Source organism: Musca domestica, unplaced genomic scaffold (genome assembly GCF_030504385.1).
Source record: "Musca domestica strain aabys unplaced genomic scaffold, Musca_domestica.polishedcontigs.V.1.1 8, whole genome shotgun sequence".
NCBI lineage: Eukaryota > Metazoa > Arthropoda > Insecta > Diptera > Muscidae > Musca > Musca domestica.
This window is the reverse complement of record NW_026712409.1, coordinates 10,440,079-10,456,658: the sequence shown is the minus strand read 5'-3', so window position 1 is coordinate 10,456,658 and position 16,580 is coordinate 10,440,079. Positions and strand designations below refer to the sequence as shown.

General features: G+C 34.0%; 2 protein-coding genes across 5 annotated transcripts in view; one reads left to right on the top strand and one right to left on the bottom strand.

Moving 5' to 3' along the window:
• Positions 1-907: 907 nt before the first annotated feature.
• On the bottom strand, positions 908-8,767 carry LOC101892706 (alpha-N-acetylgalactosaminidase). Of its 2 annotated transcripts, none has more exons than XM_005174829.4 (10): positions 8,520-8,767; positions 7,620-7,832; positions 4,626-4,803; positions 4,295-4,564; positions 3,625-3,786; positions 2,522-2,661; positions 2,390-2,462; positions 2,174-2,326; positions 2,034-2,109; positions 908-1,077 (listed from the first exon to the last, which is right to left on the bottom strand). In XM_005174829.4, the coding sequence occupies exons 2-10, from the start codon at positions 7,778-7,780 to the stop codon at positions 1,031-1,033; spliced, it is 1,260 nt and encodes a 419-aa protein (XP_005174886.1). In that variant the 5' UTR covers positions 7,781-7,832; positions 8,520-8,767; the 3' UTR covers positions 908-1,030. The 2 variants fall into 2 exon arrangements, with proteins under 2 accessions (XP_005174886.1, XP_005174885.1); XM_005174828.4 differs by having other exon boundaries at positions 8,588-8,767.
• A 4,388-nt stretch (positions 8,768-13,155) lies between these two features.
• The window catches only part of LOC101892532 (V-type proton ATPase subunit C), a 30,738-nt gene continuing 27,313 nt past the window's right edge, over positions 13,156-16,580 (top strand). For 2 of the 3 annotated variants that reach the window (XM_059130855.1, XM_059130852.1), the window contains exon 1: positions 13,156-13,363. The gene's annotated coding sequence lies outside the window, so the exon portion shown is untranslated. The remainder of the gene's footprint in view (positions 13,364-16,580) is intronic. The other variant, XM_005174827.4, reaches the window with a different exon arrangement.

The window sequence follows — 16,580 nt, the reverse complement described above, 5'->3', positions numbered from 1 at the left end:
TTATGAACCATCACTGACGAAAGTAAAAGAAAAACGTAATTTGCATTCATGCTGTTATTGTTTTGTCCTGTTTGCGACAATGTCATCAAATCGAGTGTATATCCAAATGGAATTAGGGGAAGAAGAAGAATTGTATAAGCACTACAATTAATCTCAATATAATGTCAAATGTTGAGAATTGTAAATATACCATGAAAACAATACACAAGGGCAACATTTTGTTATATATCAGATAAGTTTTTTTATAATTATAATATTATTTGCACAGTATTTATTTTTCTATGGACCAGTAGGAAAGAAGAACGAAAAAACCGAGCTTTAAACGAACACCGACATAACAAAGACACGAGTTGTTGTTGTTGCGACTGTCTCACATTCCCACAAAGTGCTTGGGAAATAACTCTAGTTGTTTTATAATTAGCTATATACAATTTTTTTTAATTTTACACTAAATTTTTACGGTTTTTATTGTTTTTGAAACCAATTTCTTTTAATTTGGGCAACTTTATTGCGACATCTCCAAAAGAAATCCGAGCTTACCGAATGATGAACGATCACTGACGAAAGTTGCAAAGTAGACTTGGTTAGCGTTTGTTTTGTCTCTTCTGCAACAATGTCATCAATCCGTGTGTATACCAAAAAGAAGTTAGGGGAAGAAGAAGAGTTGCATAAACACTACAATGAATTTCACATGGTAGAAGAATATAGGTAGACGCGTTAGGACAATGAACTACCAAACCAATTTTGTATTTGAAAATGTTGAATGAAAATTATTTAAATTTGTACAAATTCTTGAAAAATACATATCATAACAACCTCCGATTGGCGTCGTATAATAAAAATTATAAAAATCTATTTATTTTTGAAAAAATGACGTTTTTTGATTTTATAATAAAACAAAATTCAATTTCAAATGAAAACCCAAATTCTGGCATTTATTAATACAACAATTTGATACTCTTACATATAATATATTCTACATTTTTGGATCGTTTAATCTTTGGATGTAAGTAATAGCGTTAGACACAAATTATTTTCTTCCATTTTGCAAAGCCGTAAACTTATAGAACATAACACCTGAAAGAAGAAAATAGACAATTGAGGCATGATTATGAATTGGAAATAATTAAGATTTTGTTAAAAATCCTAAAATATAAGGAAAAAATTCGAACAATTTCCTTGGCAATTAATTTGACGATGTTTTGCAAATATGACATATGGCCAGGTGCCTTTATAACGCTAAGTTTACATATGTGAACTTTATTAATTTGTTGGACTTTTTCACACATGAAACGCTAATTAGATATAACAGTAACAGAAAGTTGATAAGGGTTTATTAAATCTTTGTCATAATAAAAGCGAGACGCGTCTTTTCGTGTCATGCGACATCGATAAAACAAGAACCACAAACAGAGGTAACACATAGATAGCTCAATTTGGTTTAACATTAAAGGCATACTTCGCATTTTCACGCCGAAGTCACGATTTAGGTGTTAATCTGTTTTAGCCTTAAGTCCGCCTACTTGGAGATTATAAAGAGGAAGGAAAATGGACGAATTACATTTTTTTCATTTCGAAAAAAATAAGACCCACAAAGCGGAATTCAAAGCAGAATGGACGCGTTAAACATTTTATGTCGATTTAACTAAAAGCACGAGGCCAAGTTTTATGTCGATAAAGCCGTTTTAGTGTGTTTACTGATCTTTCGATGACGCGTGACATAAAACAACTCATTAAATTGAGCGCAGGAGTTAAGGTGAGAATACATAAGACGCATTTTTGACTTTTGAGTCATCGGTTGGCTCCTTCGTAAAGGGACAAAGGAGTTTTAGGTTGACTTAGTTCGTTTTTGGACCTTTGCTTCTTTGTTTTTTTTCAAAGAAGCCAGCCGATGACTTGAGCGAATTCAAAAAGCGTTTTATGTATTCTCACCTTTATTTAAGGCAACATGGTCACATTTCAAATTAGTTTTTATATTTTGCAAATGTGTCAAAAAATATTTCCAAGATCTGCAAATAATATTTAATACTCACCATTGGGATTGATGCGTGTCTCAAAAACTGTGGATGATTTGACATGTCCCAAATATCTGTTGTTATCATAGAGATCCTTGAAAAAATAAAAAAATATATTTAAAAATTAATTATACCAATCACTCAAATATTATATTTACCGTAACCGAATAACCACGAGAATTTGTCAAATTCAAATCGGCAAGCTTAAATTTAATGGTATAGGGTGCACCATCTGCACGACGGCTAACAAAGGCCACAGCATATGAATATTCACCATTCGAAAGTACAGGTGTAATGGGTCTGGACCATACCTAGAAGCAAATTGTGTTTTTTATATTGGTAAATCTTCTGTGACTAATGCCCCATTTACATACCTCAATTTTATTTTTAATTAAAATACGTTTTCCCTGGATACCCAAAGGATCTTGATCGACAGCAATTATATGCCTGACAAATAAAGAAATCTAGTTACAATTTTTTCAATGTGAACACTAGCCTTAACTTACCTATTTTGTAAAATCTCCTTGATTTCTGGTCGTACTGCTGACAAATCATTCGACATAATTAATGGAGCGGCCAAAATGGACCAAACAGCCATTTGTAGTTTACTTTGATCATATGATAAACCATAGTTACCAAGGATCAGCTGTTCAAAAGAAAAATAAATAAATGAAGAATAAATAAATATAGGTCTTGTGCCTATCCATGGTAGAACTAAAGGTAAGAGTACATAAAAGCCTTTTCTAAAGGTGGGAATACATAAAGCGCGTATTTGGCTGGCTTAGGTTGACTTAGTTCGATTTTGGCCCTAGGTTCATTTGTTCATTTCCAAAAAAGCCAGCCGATGACTTAAGCCAAGCAAATAAGCGCATTATGTATTTCCACCTTAATTGGCTTAAGTCAACGGCTGGCATCTTCGTAGAGGAACAATTGAGTTTTAGGTTGACTTAGTTCGATTTTGGTCCTTCGCTCCTTTGTTCTACTCCGAATTCTCACCTTAACAAGGTAAAGTTATGCAATCATATGTTTACATTTCTTACAAAATTATTCATTTGACAACATTTAAAAAAGGTAAATTGCAGAAAATGCAGAGATGGATATGATTATTTGAAATGATTTTAACTTCTTAATTCTATCATGTGTTTGTCGAACATATTCATAGAAATTTCAGCAGAATTGATAAAATACGAACCGAATAGCGCATCAAACACAAGAAAAAATCATCGTTTTGTCCATTCTCAAGAAGAAACAGAATGAAGGCTTAAAGAAATTAACGCGTTTTTGTATGACATGTGATACTAAATTAATCCAAAGACCCTTAAGACCATAGCAGAATAAACGCGTTATGCTTTATTGATATAATAACTAGGGTTATTGGCTCATAGGACGCGAAAGACCACAGCAGAATGAACGCGTTACGCATTATTGAAATAAAAAACAAAGTATGACGGTTTTATCAGCTCGTAGGACGGGTGGCGCATTCATTCTACTATGACATTTAAGATGACCATGTATAAGCAACTTTGCATAGCGCTCATCTTCTTAATGTCAAATTATGGGGATTGCAAAGCTATGAAGCCAAGCTGTTTACATATTTCCACCAACTTACCATATCAGGATCATTCCAATGGCCAGGGCCGGCATGTGGCTGAATTCTATCTTGATTTTTGGAGAAATAATCCATAATTTGGGCAACGGATTCAAAGGAGTCATCAATGTCATTCCAGTTACGCCATAAATTACAATGTTGTTTCAAAGCTTCATAATTAGGCTAAAAAAGAATAAAAAAACATGCATAATACTTAAAGTGAGAACACATAAATCTCTTTTCTGACAGGTTTAAGTCATTGGCTGGCTTCTTTGTCAAAGAACAAACAAAGGGCCAAAATCGATCTAAGTCAACCTAAAACTCCTTTTTTCTTCTACAAAGAAGCCAGGCGATGACTTAAGCCAGACAAAAAAGCGTTTTATATATTCTAGCTTTTAGATTTAATAAATTAGCCAACAACAACAAATCTGAATGCTTAATGTCATGTTTACGTTAGAACTTTTTTAAGGGTTAACCTACTTTGAGAGGATTTATTTGAAGTAAAAGTAATGGAAATGACAATTTAAATCCAAATCCAGTGGGTTAACCCCCATATATATAAATGTACTGTAAAATCCCCCAAAGTTGTCAAAATGCTTGCTGACGTTTTCTCACGATTAGCTCATATTACAATGCATTTTGACAGCTCGATGTGGATGAATTTCGAACAATAGTTTCCCTATCTCCATACCAATTTTCCCTCGTATTCCTGATATACTGGCCAACTGCACGAATATACCATGGGACGTCCCGTACGATTCAATAACCTTCCAAATTCCGGATAACCTTCATCCATTTGATTGATATCAGCATAGCAACCATCTAATTTAACATAATCCACATCCCAATCGGCAAATGTTTGAGCATCCAAAGCCATATTGTTTATCACACCGGGATAACCGGCACAGGTGTTGGTCCCATAATCTTGATATAAACCGAATTTGACACCCCTTTTGTGGATCTGTAATTTGAGAGAAAAATATTATTTTATGTGTATAAACTAGATATTTTTTACAACTCACATAATCCGCCAAGGCATTGAGACCACTTGGAAACCGTTTGCGATCTTCAACTAATCGTTTAGTGACATTATCACGTTCCTTCTCCAGCCAACAATCATCGATAATGACATATTCATAACCAGCATCCAAATATCCTTCATCGACCAATAAATCAGTGGTACGTTTAAATAACTTTTCACTGTAAATAAAAAAGGGAGACATTTGTTAGGTCAGCTGTGCAATTTGATTTCGCCTCAAAAGTCACAATGTGTAAACCTTGTTATAATTTAAAAAAGAGCAATAGAGAGCTCATTGTAGAAGAAGACAGGCAGTCGCATCGACACAGCTGTGAACTGTCAAACTATTTTTGAATGAAAAATTATTCAAATTCGTTAAAATTGCAAAATGCATATCATAACAACTTCTGATTGGGGTCGTTTAAGAAAATATAAAAATACAAATTTTTTGAAAAAACATTTTAAAAATTTTGACATATCAATATTCCAAAGCGTTGATCTACCTGAATTCTTCTACCATGCGAATGCTTCAATATAACACAGCGTTTACACAAAACAAACTACTTTAAATCAGAGTTCTATATATTTAAATAATACAGGGTGAGATTAAAAAACTGCAACCAACATAAGACTGCTGTCATTTCTAAGCCACTCGTCACTGTTAAAATTATTCCAGTGACAGCTCATTATATCGTTTACAAGCGTACAAAAGCATTTTGGTGAGAATTTTCAGAAAAAAATTTTACTCGTGATGGAATTCAAGCGTGATAGTGTGATTTTTTTATATTTATCTGGAAAACCACAAGTGGCTATCGTTAGAGCACTCCAGCATTTAGTGGAAGGAATAAAACAGCAACATCAGCAGAAATGGTTCGATAAATAAAGAAGCTACTTGATCGAAACCCGCGTCGCAGTGCTCAAAAAATGGCTCGTGAGCTGAAATGTTCATATTCCATTCGGCAAATATTGAAAAATGAGCTCGGGTAAAGCCATTGAATTTCCAAAAAATGCAGGAACTTACACCGCAACAGAAAGAAAATAGACTCAAAAGAGTTGCTTCGCTTGGCCGAAAGTAGTGAACTGCCGAATTTGGTTTTCTCCGATGATAAAACATTCGTTGTCCAGCAGTTTGTAAACAAACAAAATGATCGTGTTTATTTGCCAAAGAGGTCAGCTGACTCAAGCGCCGGCCATGGTGATGGTGTGGGCCGCCCTAACAGACAATGGTCGCACTTCGCTCATATTAATCGACCGTGTCATCAGTATAAATGCGGAATATTATAGTGAAAATATTTTGGAGGGTGTATTAAAGCCTTGGGCACGCTAACATTTTGGCCGCAGACCTTGGACATTCCAACAGGCCTCAGCACCATCGCACTCAGCACGCGCCACCCAAGAATGGTTACAAAATGATATTCCTCGCTTCATTTCCAGCGCACAATGGCCACCAAAATCTCCGGATACCAATTCGTTGGACTATTGTATCTGCAGTATTTTGGAAAGCAAGGTTGGCACTAAAGAATACTAAAGTGTCGTTCCCTTCAAGCAAGCGCTTTGCCGGGAATGAGCCAAAATACCGCAGAGCAACATTCGGGCAGCGTGTGACAGTTTGATTGGCCGTTTGAAGGCCATAATTCGTGTCAAAGGTGACCATTTCGAACAAATCTACATTTATTCTAAAATTTGATGCTATTTCCGACATTTTTGCTTTCATTCATAAAATTAAAAAAATGTAAAAATTATGGCGTTTGACTTTGTTGCAGTTTTTTAGCTCACCCTGTATAATGGAAAACGATGGCAGGATTTAAATGCGGCTCTCTAATCCCTTTATGATATGTCACAAAATATGCCTAGCCATGACTTCAAGTTTCTTATGTGCTTACACCTTTATCCAGGTACAATCATTTCAAATAAGCCTACCCATCTCTGCATTTTCTGTAATTTACCTTGCCAAAATTTCACTGCAAAAACAGGTTCCCATATTTGATTTGTGTATACAATGGATTTGTAAATGTAAATTTTGACAATAAGATGTTGTCAAATGAATAATTTTGAAAAAATTGTAATCATATGATTGCTTGACTTTACCTTCTTAATTCTACCTCGATGCCATGCTACGATACCAAGCTGCTTCTGTGCAGACACTTAGAAGATTTTTTAGTTGGCTTTAATAATCGGCTTACTTTTTGGTAAAATAATGAGTTTTAGGGTGACTTAGTTCAATTTTGGTCCATCATTTTTCCTTTTTCACCATACGCGAAGAAGTCAGTCACAAATGAAGTCTTCTATGTATTTGCACCTTTAGCTCAGCTGTTTAATGAAATCTCGTCTCAATAGTAAAGGATTGTTTACATATGATACATTCAATGGATATCAACTGTCAATTCTATTGTGTGTACTTCCAATCATTTGGCATTTGCTCAATGTAATTGACAGTTGAAATCCGCATCTTACCCATAATAGAACTAAAAAGTGAGGAATCATATGTTAATTTTTTTTTTTTTTTTTCAAATATCTTTGACAACATCCCATTGTCAAAATGTATACCCATAAATTCATTATATGTTCACAAAAGGAAGAGATGGGAATCTGTTTCTAAAAATCTACTTATTTTTGAAAAAAAAAATTTAACTTTTTGACACATCAGTGTTTCCAAGCGTTGATGCATCTACCTGAATTCTTCTACCATTAGATCCATTTTTTTACTTTGTAAACAATTATTTGAAAATAGATTTGAGTTACAGGATCTTCAAGGTTTACAATATAAATTATACACTCATTTCACTTAAAGGTGAGAATACATAAGACGCTTTTTTGATTGGCTTAAGTCATCGGCTGGCTTTTTCAGAAAAGAACAAAGGAGCCTAAGGCCAAAATCGAACTAAGTTAATCTAAAACTCTTTTATTCCTCTACGAAGAAGCCAACCGATGACTTAAGCCAATCAAAAAAGCGTTTTATGTGTTCTCACCCAAACGTTTTATTTTTTTCTATATTTACCTTATACACTCATCAGGATATTTATTACAGTCAGTAATACAACGATAACGCTCCCAATGCATCCAGCCCATTGGAGGTGTACGCGCCAAGCCATTCTCCAAGGCCAATAACGTTTGAATGGTTATGCCTAACACAAGACATTTTAATAATGTTTGAAACATTTCGGTTTTCTTTCGTGTAAACGATAATACGATAAACACACAGGATTTATTTCTAAAAGAAAATAACCGAAAAAGTAAACTTTATTCTTAGGGGTTGTAGATCCTACTCAGTAAGACACTGAGCACTTAATGTTTAATAGTTGATGAAAACACCCGTATTTTATAATACTTGACTTTTTTCAAACATGCATCAAACAAACAGTGTGCACACAGTGGAGTGCGGACTCCCAATTGCGTTTATAGGCACTCTCAGACTGATAAACAGCAGAAACATAAGAACGATAAGAACCCCCCTACGATGTTCACGGAATAGATATTTTTTGCCCCTACAAAGAAGCATGTAACATAATGCCAAGAGATACTGCGACAGCAGGAGGGTGAGAGGTTAGGTTCCACTTGTTTATTGTTGGTTATCAGTCAAGTCAAGAAATACCCACATAAATATGCTGTTCTTTGGAGTGAATTGCTTGTATATTGTTTGTTTACTTTTAAAGTGATTTGCAAATATTTTATATTTTGTCACTTTAACACATTCCCGCACAGACACACACACACGCGCGCACTCGTTCATAAGAGTATAATGTATAATTCATAAGGAGTCTGCTTGAGGCACTCTCTTGGACGCCAGCTGATAAGACAACAATCTCAAGAATATTCTCATTCACATGAGAGCTCTTCATTCACTGAACAATCACACATTTGAGAAAGTACTTTCTCTCACTCTCCCATCCACGCTTACCTACTGTCACCTTATTACACGTATTTTGATTGTATGGATAATGAATACATATATTAATTTAAATATACCGTTTAAATTGATGACGCTTGTTTTTTGGATTTTTTTTTTGTAAATTGCAATTCTTTTATCTTTGGATAATTAACGACACCATCAGCGACGGCTATTTTTTTCTTTTTGTCAATTCAATTCCGAATACCGCACATTGCTAGCGAACGTATAGTTCAAGACTAACTGAGACATATCAATTGAAGCCTACAATTATCGAGCGAAGCTTGGCTTGCACTTGATCAACAAGAACTACAAGAAAGATGATTGATAAGAAATACATGAGTACATTCTTTTGCCATTTCTTTATTTATTTGCACATCGACACACATACGGAGCAATAACAATAAAAAAACAGATCTCAATTGAAAATACAACTTCTACAAACAATATTCAATGACCCCAAGATTGCAAATCCTACAAACAAAACAAAAAAAATATATAAAATAAAAAGTATAGGAAACATTTAATCATTTTGAGTTCGGAAAGATTTAGAAATTGTAAAAAGCTCTGATGGAATCGAGTAATGAATTTCTCGGTGACCTTAAATACCAAGACCAACCGATAATTTTTGCCGGAAAACTCATAATCAGAGTATGAGGAAATGTTTTTTTTTTTTAGTTTAAGGGAGGATGGAAATTAAGGTGAATGTATTCTCACCGCTCAACGCTCTTTTGACTGGCATTTTCGAAAAAAAAAAAAAAAAAACACAGGAGCATAGGGCCAAAATCGAACTAAGTCAAGCTAAAACTCTTTTGTTCCTTTCGAAGAAACCAGCTGATGACTTAAGCCAACCGAAAAAGCGTTTAACAATGCGTTTACAGAGACAGGATAATAGTGTTCACGCATTTATTGTCAAAGCAGAGTGAAAGCATCGGAAGACAGCCTTGTCGACTTTGAACTTTTTCTTGTGGTTGTCAACTCGAGATACGAAAAACACGCAACGCGTTCATTCTACTTTGTCCTTGAGTGACACGTTACTTCATCTGGTTTAAGAGAGTATCGGTATTTGGTAACCTTCTTAATTCTAGCTTGGTTTTTATTTTTCAAAACAAAAAACACAAAATTGACAGAAGTCGGACACACTCAAAAAATTGTAATCAGCTTTTAATTTTACTATAGTTTTTTTTATTATACCCATGGTACAATGGAGAAGGTAAACTCATAAAATCATATGTCTAAAATTTTTACAAAATTATTCACTTGACAATATCTAATTGTCAAAATTTTTATTTATAAATCCCTTGTTTTTTATTCAGTGAAATATCACAAGGTAAATTAGAAAAAATGCACAGATTATACCATGGTAGAATTAGAATGTAAAGTCATGCCATCATGTGTTTACATTGCCAAAATTCATATTTATAAATCTATTGTATTCACAGAAATCGGGGATGGGAACTTATTTTTAATTCAAAGAAATTTGACAAGATAAATTACAGAAAATGCAGAGACGGGTGTGCTTATTTGAAATGACTACCTTCTTAGTTTTACCATGATTATACCCCATGTAAACATATAAAAAAATTATCTGAAAACAAAACATTTGCACTGTTCCTACGTACAAGAATCTAATTTGAAGTCTATACAAAAAATACAAATTATCTTCAATTGGAATTGTATTATGCAACCCAAGGTAGAAGAGTACAGGTAGTCGCAACGACTGTCAAACAGAATTGTAAATGTTGAATAAAAAATTATTGAATTTTGTAAAAATTGTTGAAGAATGCACATCACAACAACATCCGATTTACGATGTATAAGATCTACTTATTTAAAAAAAAATTAAAAACATTGACATATGAATGTTCCCAAGCGTTCATGCATCTACCTGTATTCTTTTATCATGATACAACCACACAACATGGTAGAATTGGCGATATATAAGAAAACTTATAAAAACCCACTTATTTAAAAAAAAAAAGATTTTTAGAATTTTGACATATCAATGTTTCCAAGCGTTGATGGATCTACCTGTATTATTCTACCATGATATAAATCAATAAATTTGTCTGAGTCCCGACAACTAATTTTCTTTTGTTTATACTGTTCTTTTGTTTTTCGGAAACATTTAAAATTTTCTTTTATTCATGATGTCAAAAGCTGTTTGCTCTTACTGTCTTAGAAAACTATTAGACTGTGACGAACAAATCAATCAAAAGATTGTTTTTTTTTTGGCAGTAAAATACAACTCTGCTGCAAGAGAATTTGTCTTGTGTAAACGGTAATGGAATACACATTTGGATGTTTTTTGTTTTTTTTTTGTAACTGATATCATCGATTTCTATTCAAAAAATCAATCATTCGCCACAAAGTTACCCTTTGTTGCATTGGAATTTTGCGACATTGCCCATATTGCAGGAAAGTTTTGTGCTCTCGTTTTCATTTATAAATAAAACTATTATAAGTGCTGATATTGATAAATTATTATTTGATGATGGAAGAACATAAGCGGGCTGACAGTGTTTTCATGTCGCCGCCGCTATTTATTGAGAACTACACATGTGGGCCCATAGCAGCAATTGCATAATGATGATTTGTGTTGTTCCTCCATCTTTTTATTACGATCGGCAATTATGAAAAACATAAATGCAATCTTAAAAAAATACCTGCATAAAAAAGTCATTGCAATTTAGGTTATGTTATTTCCGATGTCTAGTCAATTTGGGTCAAAATGACATACATATTAAATCAATATGCACAATAGCGTCATATCTTTATGTGCAATTGCAATTGCTGTAACTTTTAGAGTCTTGCAGCCAATTTTAAGTGAAGACAAACACTTGTGGTATGCCCTTTTACTAGTTTTAACCATGGCTCAACCATTAAGGAAGTTTAACTTCAAAGGGCACGGGATAAATGCAACTCTGCACTGGAATCTTGTGTCAAAAATGCTCCGAAAGCATGCAACAATTAGTTTTGTCTATATCAATTTTTTTTAATTATAAAATTAATGAAAAACAAAGGTCTTAATTAACTGCACAAATTTGGCCAGGTTCTGATTGTCCGATATATTCATTCTGAAGAATTACTATATAATTTTGACATGTTTTACTAATTTTGCCTTAACTTTAAGAAAAAGTAGTTCCTGAGAGTAATTTTCCATATCGCTCTGTTACTAGTTTTACCATTTAAAAAGTAGTGGAAGAAGGCTAATGTAAAAAATATTGCGTGTAAGCGTGCTATAAACCATCGGTAGCTGCATGGACACAGCCGCTGGGACAATAAACTGTCAAATTAATTTTTAAATTAAAAATTTTGAAAGTAAAATTATTCAAATTTGTAAAATTTGTTCGAAAATGCATATCACATTTGACATAGAGCGGATTTCGTAAATCTAAACGTACGTTTGCTGGGAAATTATATTCAGTAGAATAAAGTAACATTTGCGGATTGAAAAGCAGCTATTTTGTGACCCATGCAAAAATATTTACTAATTGCACGCAAAGTGTAACCTTGTGTACCATACATGGTAGACGAAAACAGGTATATGTATCAACGCTTAGGAACATTGATATGACAAAATTTAAAGAAAATTTTCAAAAATGAGTAGATGTTTAAATGATGTCTTACGGGACACCAATTTCAATAATTTTTCATTGAAATTTTTCAATTTCAAAATTGGTTTGACAGTTCATTGTCCCAGCGTCTGTGTCGATGCGACCTGTATTCTTCTACCATGGATCATAGTAAAATAAAGAAGGTAATATTATTTCAAATAGGAATATCCATTTCTGAATTTACTGTAATTTATCAAGTCAAATAGATTTCCATATCCAATGTTTGTATATACTATGAATTACTAAATATACCTTTTGACACTGAGATGTCAAATGAATTTTTTAAAAAATTGTAAACATATAGAGCCTGTTCCATAACTTCAAAAATGTAAAAGTTTTTACTACGACAACCGATTTTCCCTTTATGTTATCGAAAAAATTGGCAAAAGTAGTAGATTCTGATAGGTACTGGAACAGACCAATAATTGCACGACTTTGCCGTCTTTAGTCCACCATTAAAGGACTAATTTTACTTTAATTTTGCAGTAATATTTGCAAGCGATCAGCTGATTTGTAAAAACAAAACAATTTGTGTGCAAAAATTAAAATTGAACCGAAAAACAGAACTATTTGGCTTGAGATTTTTGAAATATATTTTAAAATTCCTTGCCCGTGTAAAGATTGTGTATCTAAACACGCTATTATTAAGCTAGTCAAATTTAACTTAATTAAAAATAGTTTCTCATCTTTGACTTGTGTAAATACCACGTATTTATGATCATAAATATTGATACGGAGAGGTTTTTAAAAGTATAAATTTGAAAAAAAAAACACAAGGCTACCTTCTTAAATCTACGATATAATTACATTTATTGGACTCTAATTTTGTATTATATTAAAAAAAATGCCTTTGTAATTTTAGCCAAAAAATTTAGAAAAATACACATTCATAATTTTCATTTATCAATTTTTCCTATTTGCTTTACTTCGCAATTAGTACCATTTGTTTGCCAACATTTGCCGAATAGTACCCACTACGCATCGCAACAACGCTGTGTCACTTATCACGTGAATTTCTTCTCCTCCTCTTTCGCTTGTCATTTATACAGAAAAAAATTGTATGTTGAGTTTTTTTGGGTCTTGGGTCGTCGTCGATTGATTTTTGTGGCGAAAAAATTAATTCAACGCAATTTTGCTGTTTTCCACCGCACAAACTCGGCTAGAAAATTCGGTGCATCTACCAAATAAACGTGAAATAAAATCAATTCGCTGTAATTGCCGTTGAAAGCTACAAAAAATGTAAGTGAAGTGTTGGAAAATAAAAGAAAAATACTCAAAAAACAGAACTCTATGAAAATGTTGAAAAAAAAAACTCTGCCTAGTGACGACGACAACGACATTGCAGAAGCAAAACCATGTAAATGCAGGGTCATTTCAAACCAAAAAGCCAATGAGGAGATATGCATACTTTTGGTGTTCCAAAATAAACGGATTAATACGACATCGAGTAACATATTTAATAGAATGGAATATCTAACACCTGTTACAAAGACATTGCAACGAAAACATTTGTGTTTGATATGAAATGAAGACCATTTTGGCTCTTCTCTTGCCAAATTTAACAATATTTAATGCATTGGACAGTGAATTGTGCAAATACAATTGCTAAACATTTTTGCTTGAGGACAGGCTGTAAAATGTTTGTGTAATTTTCTGAAAATATTTGCAAACATGCGCAGCTTTTAATAAAATCTGTTTATTATTTCGTTTCTTATGTGGATTTTGATTAAGGAAAAAACCCGTGAGTGAAAAAAATTATCGATTCAAGCTTGTCATGTGACTGTCATCTGTCGCAAACAGCTGACATTAAATTCGAACTCACCACTAAAAATTGGACAACTACAAAAACAAAAGTGCAAACAAAACACAGAGTTGCATTGAGAGTGGTGAAAAAAGAGGGAGGTGGTTAGTGGAGACAAGTAGGAAAAAAACTACCGTAATTTCAAACAAAACATTAACTGACTTGCTAGACTAAAAGTGTTTTTCCTTAATATTTATACCATTGGTGGAAATAGGCAAATATATGGAATTACTTTAATACTAACTTTTTGAGGGCGTGTGTATGTTTGTGTGCAAATGAAATCTTCATGTTGACCCATTGCCGTCGACATTATTGATGACCTACCTCTGGCGTTAATTATCTGTTATGTGATTTAGTTTTTTTTTGAAATGTGCGTGTTAAATGATGACTACGCCTATTTGTTGGCTTTTCCGTTTGTTAATGTGATGAATACCATAGTCATGTAGACACTCCTGTGTCTTCCTTGAGTGGGAGAAAAATTCCTTTGGAGCCGCGAAGTATGTATTTCAAATGCTTTACATGTTTGTACAATATCTGAAACTGTCAATCATTCCTTTCTTTACAGACAGCAGGTTCATGGGGGTCATGGCATGCCGGGTACATTTTGCGGGAAAATGCGGTGTAAATCTCCTGAAGTAGTAAGGATTGCTGGACAATAGAGAGATAATTTAAAAAAGTTTTTTTAAAGAATGAATTTGGAAATTTAATTTAGGAAAAATGGTACCCACATTCATTTGCAATTGCTGGCTACACGTCACACAAGTTTAAAGGAATATAGCATCTTGTAGACCAGATGTCTTAAGAAACTAAAAATCTAGTAGTATCCAAGGAATTGATGTTTTTGACAAGACAGCTTTTCAAGAGGTCAACAAGGTCTTCTTATCTGCACCCAAGAGTTGCCGGCAAGCGGATTGAGTACCTTGTTCATAGTTTTCACTTTGTCGCACATAGATGTCGAACATGTACACACTGAGGTGGCAGCCTCTGGCCGAAACTGGGATGTTGTTTTTCCGATATTGGAGAAAACGGTTCCGTGTTGAATGAATCTTGTTTGTCTAGGCAGCCGTATGAGTGCTATTCAGACCTGCCTGATAGGCTTACAAAAGAAAGCATTTTGAAACTATTTAAGGGTACCCAAATGCCATGAAAAGAATTATTTCGGACGAGGCTCAGGGACGCGCCACTGGGGCTAGGCCTATATGCGTCCCTGACGTCCCGCCGGCACTTTTTTAACACCCGATTTTTCGTCCTATCTTGGGGTGGATAAACTTCTTTCGGGTGTTTGGCGACCCGGATATTTTGCACACAATGTACGTATATGCATCGAAACATTTCCCCAAATATATAAAATGTCCAAGGATCCGCATTATTAATGAGAGGCATATTTTGTATACCCTCAGCCATATGGCTAGAGCGGGTGGGTATATATCATTTGATACGGCCAAAATGTGCCTCATCGAAATAACGGTTTTAGACCCTAGGTCTCTTTGGACCAAATCCGTTTCATCGTAATATTGTTGCCAAACTTAGATCGAGTTCGGAGATGGGCAATATCCGTCCAGTCCTGTGGAAGGTACCAGACTCCCACAATTCTCTCCAAAAAAAAAAAAAATGCACAGAAAGAGTAAGGATGATCCGTTTTTGCTCCAACTTTGCAAATTCTAATATTTGCATCTGTGATGGGTCAGGTGCGAAAATGGACAATATCGGTTCTATCCATCCAGTACATCCCCCACAAAAGATTAAAATTTTGAATAATTATAACACTTTTAAAATGTGATAAAACTGTCCGATTCTGTCCGTCACAATATTTTTATTAATCATGAAGCTCATAAAACACCAAAATTACATCCGATTCCATTCAGACTTGCCACATCAAAATATTTCCATCAATACAAGATCTCTCATAAGGATGGTAGAGATCGGTCCATTCCTCCTGGTACCTCCTTCACAAAGGGTCAAAGTTTAAAACGACAAAAACGATCATAAAATATGAAATAAATATCCGGTTCTCTTCAAATTGCACAAATCACAATATTTTTATTAACCCAAGGTCTGGTGTGAAGATAGGATATATCGGTCTACCCCTTCTGGTACCTCCCCCACAAAGGGTCAACATTTTGAGTATACCTAAAGCTCATAAAACGGAAAACTAACATCCGGAACCGATACTTCTCGAACCTCATTTCTGCATTTATTGAATCCAAGACAGACTCATGTTTCCATTAAAGACATAGCTTGTGATACAAACAATTTCCATGTTTTAGTCTCTTAAATATTACCAATTTTTTACGGACTTTATACTCTTCTCAAAAATATTTTCAGTTACTGTCACCCCTGACTTGATAATATTTCCTCTTCATGTGTCAATTTAACCATATCACCTCCTCTTACCTAAAGCCACTAAAAAAACAAATATTTTAATAACTCACATTGTTTTATTAATTGCTGGTAATCCATTAAAAAGGAAGAGCTTATACTCGGTACGATTACGACTATTTAATTACATTAACTGACCGAATAGATTGCATGTTAAAAGTTTTATGACCTTGAAATTTTCTAATAAAATGGTAGTGTCCGAAAAAGATAGGATAGGAATTTTACGCTACCTTAAGTGCTGTCTTCCCACATTCGAAGTAATTTATTATGGGTAGT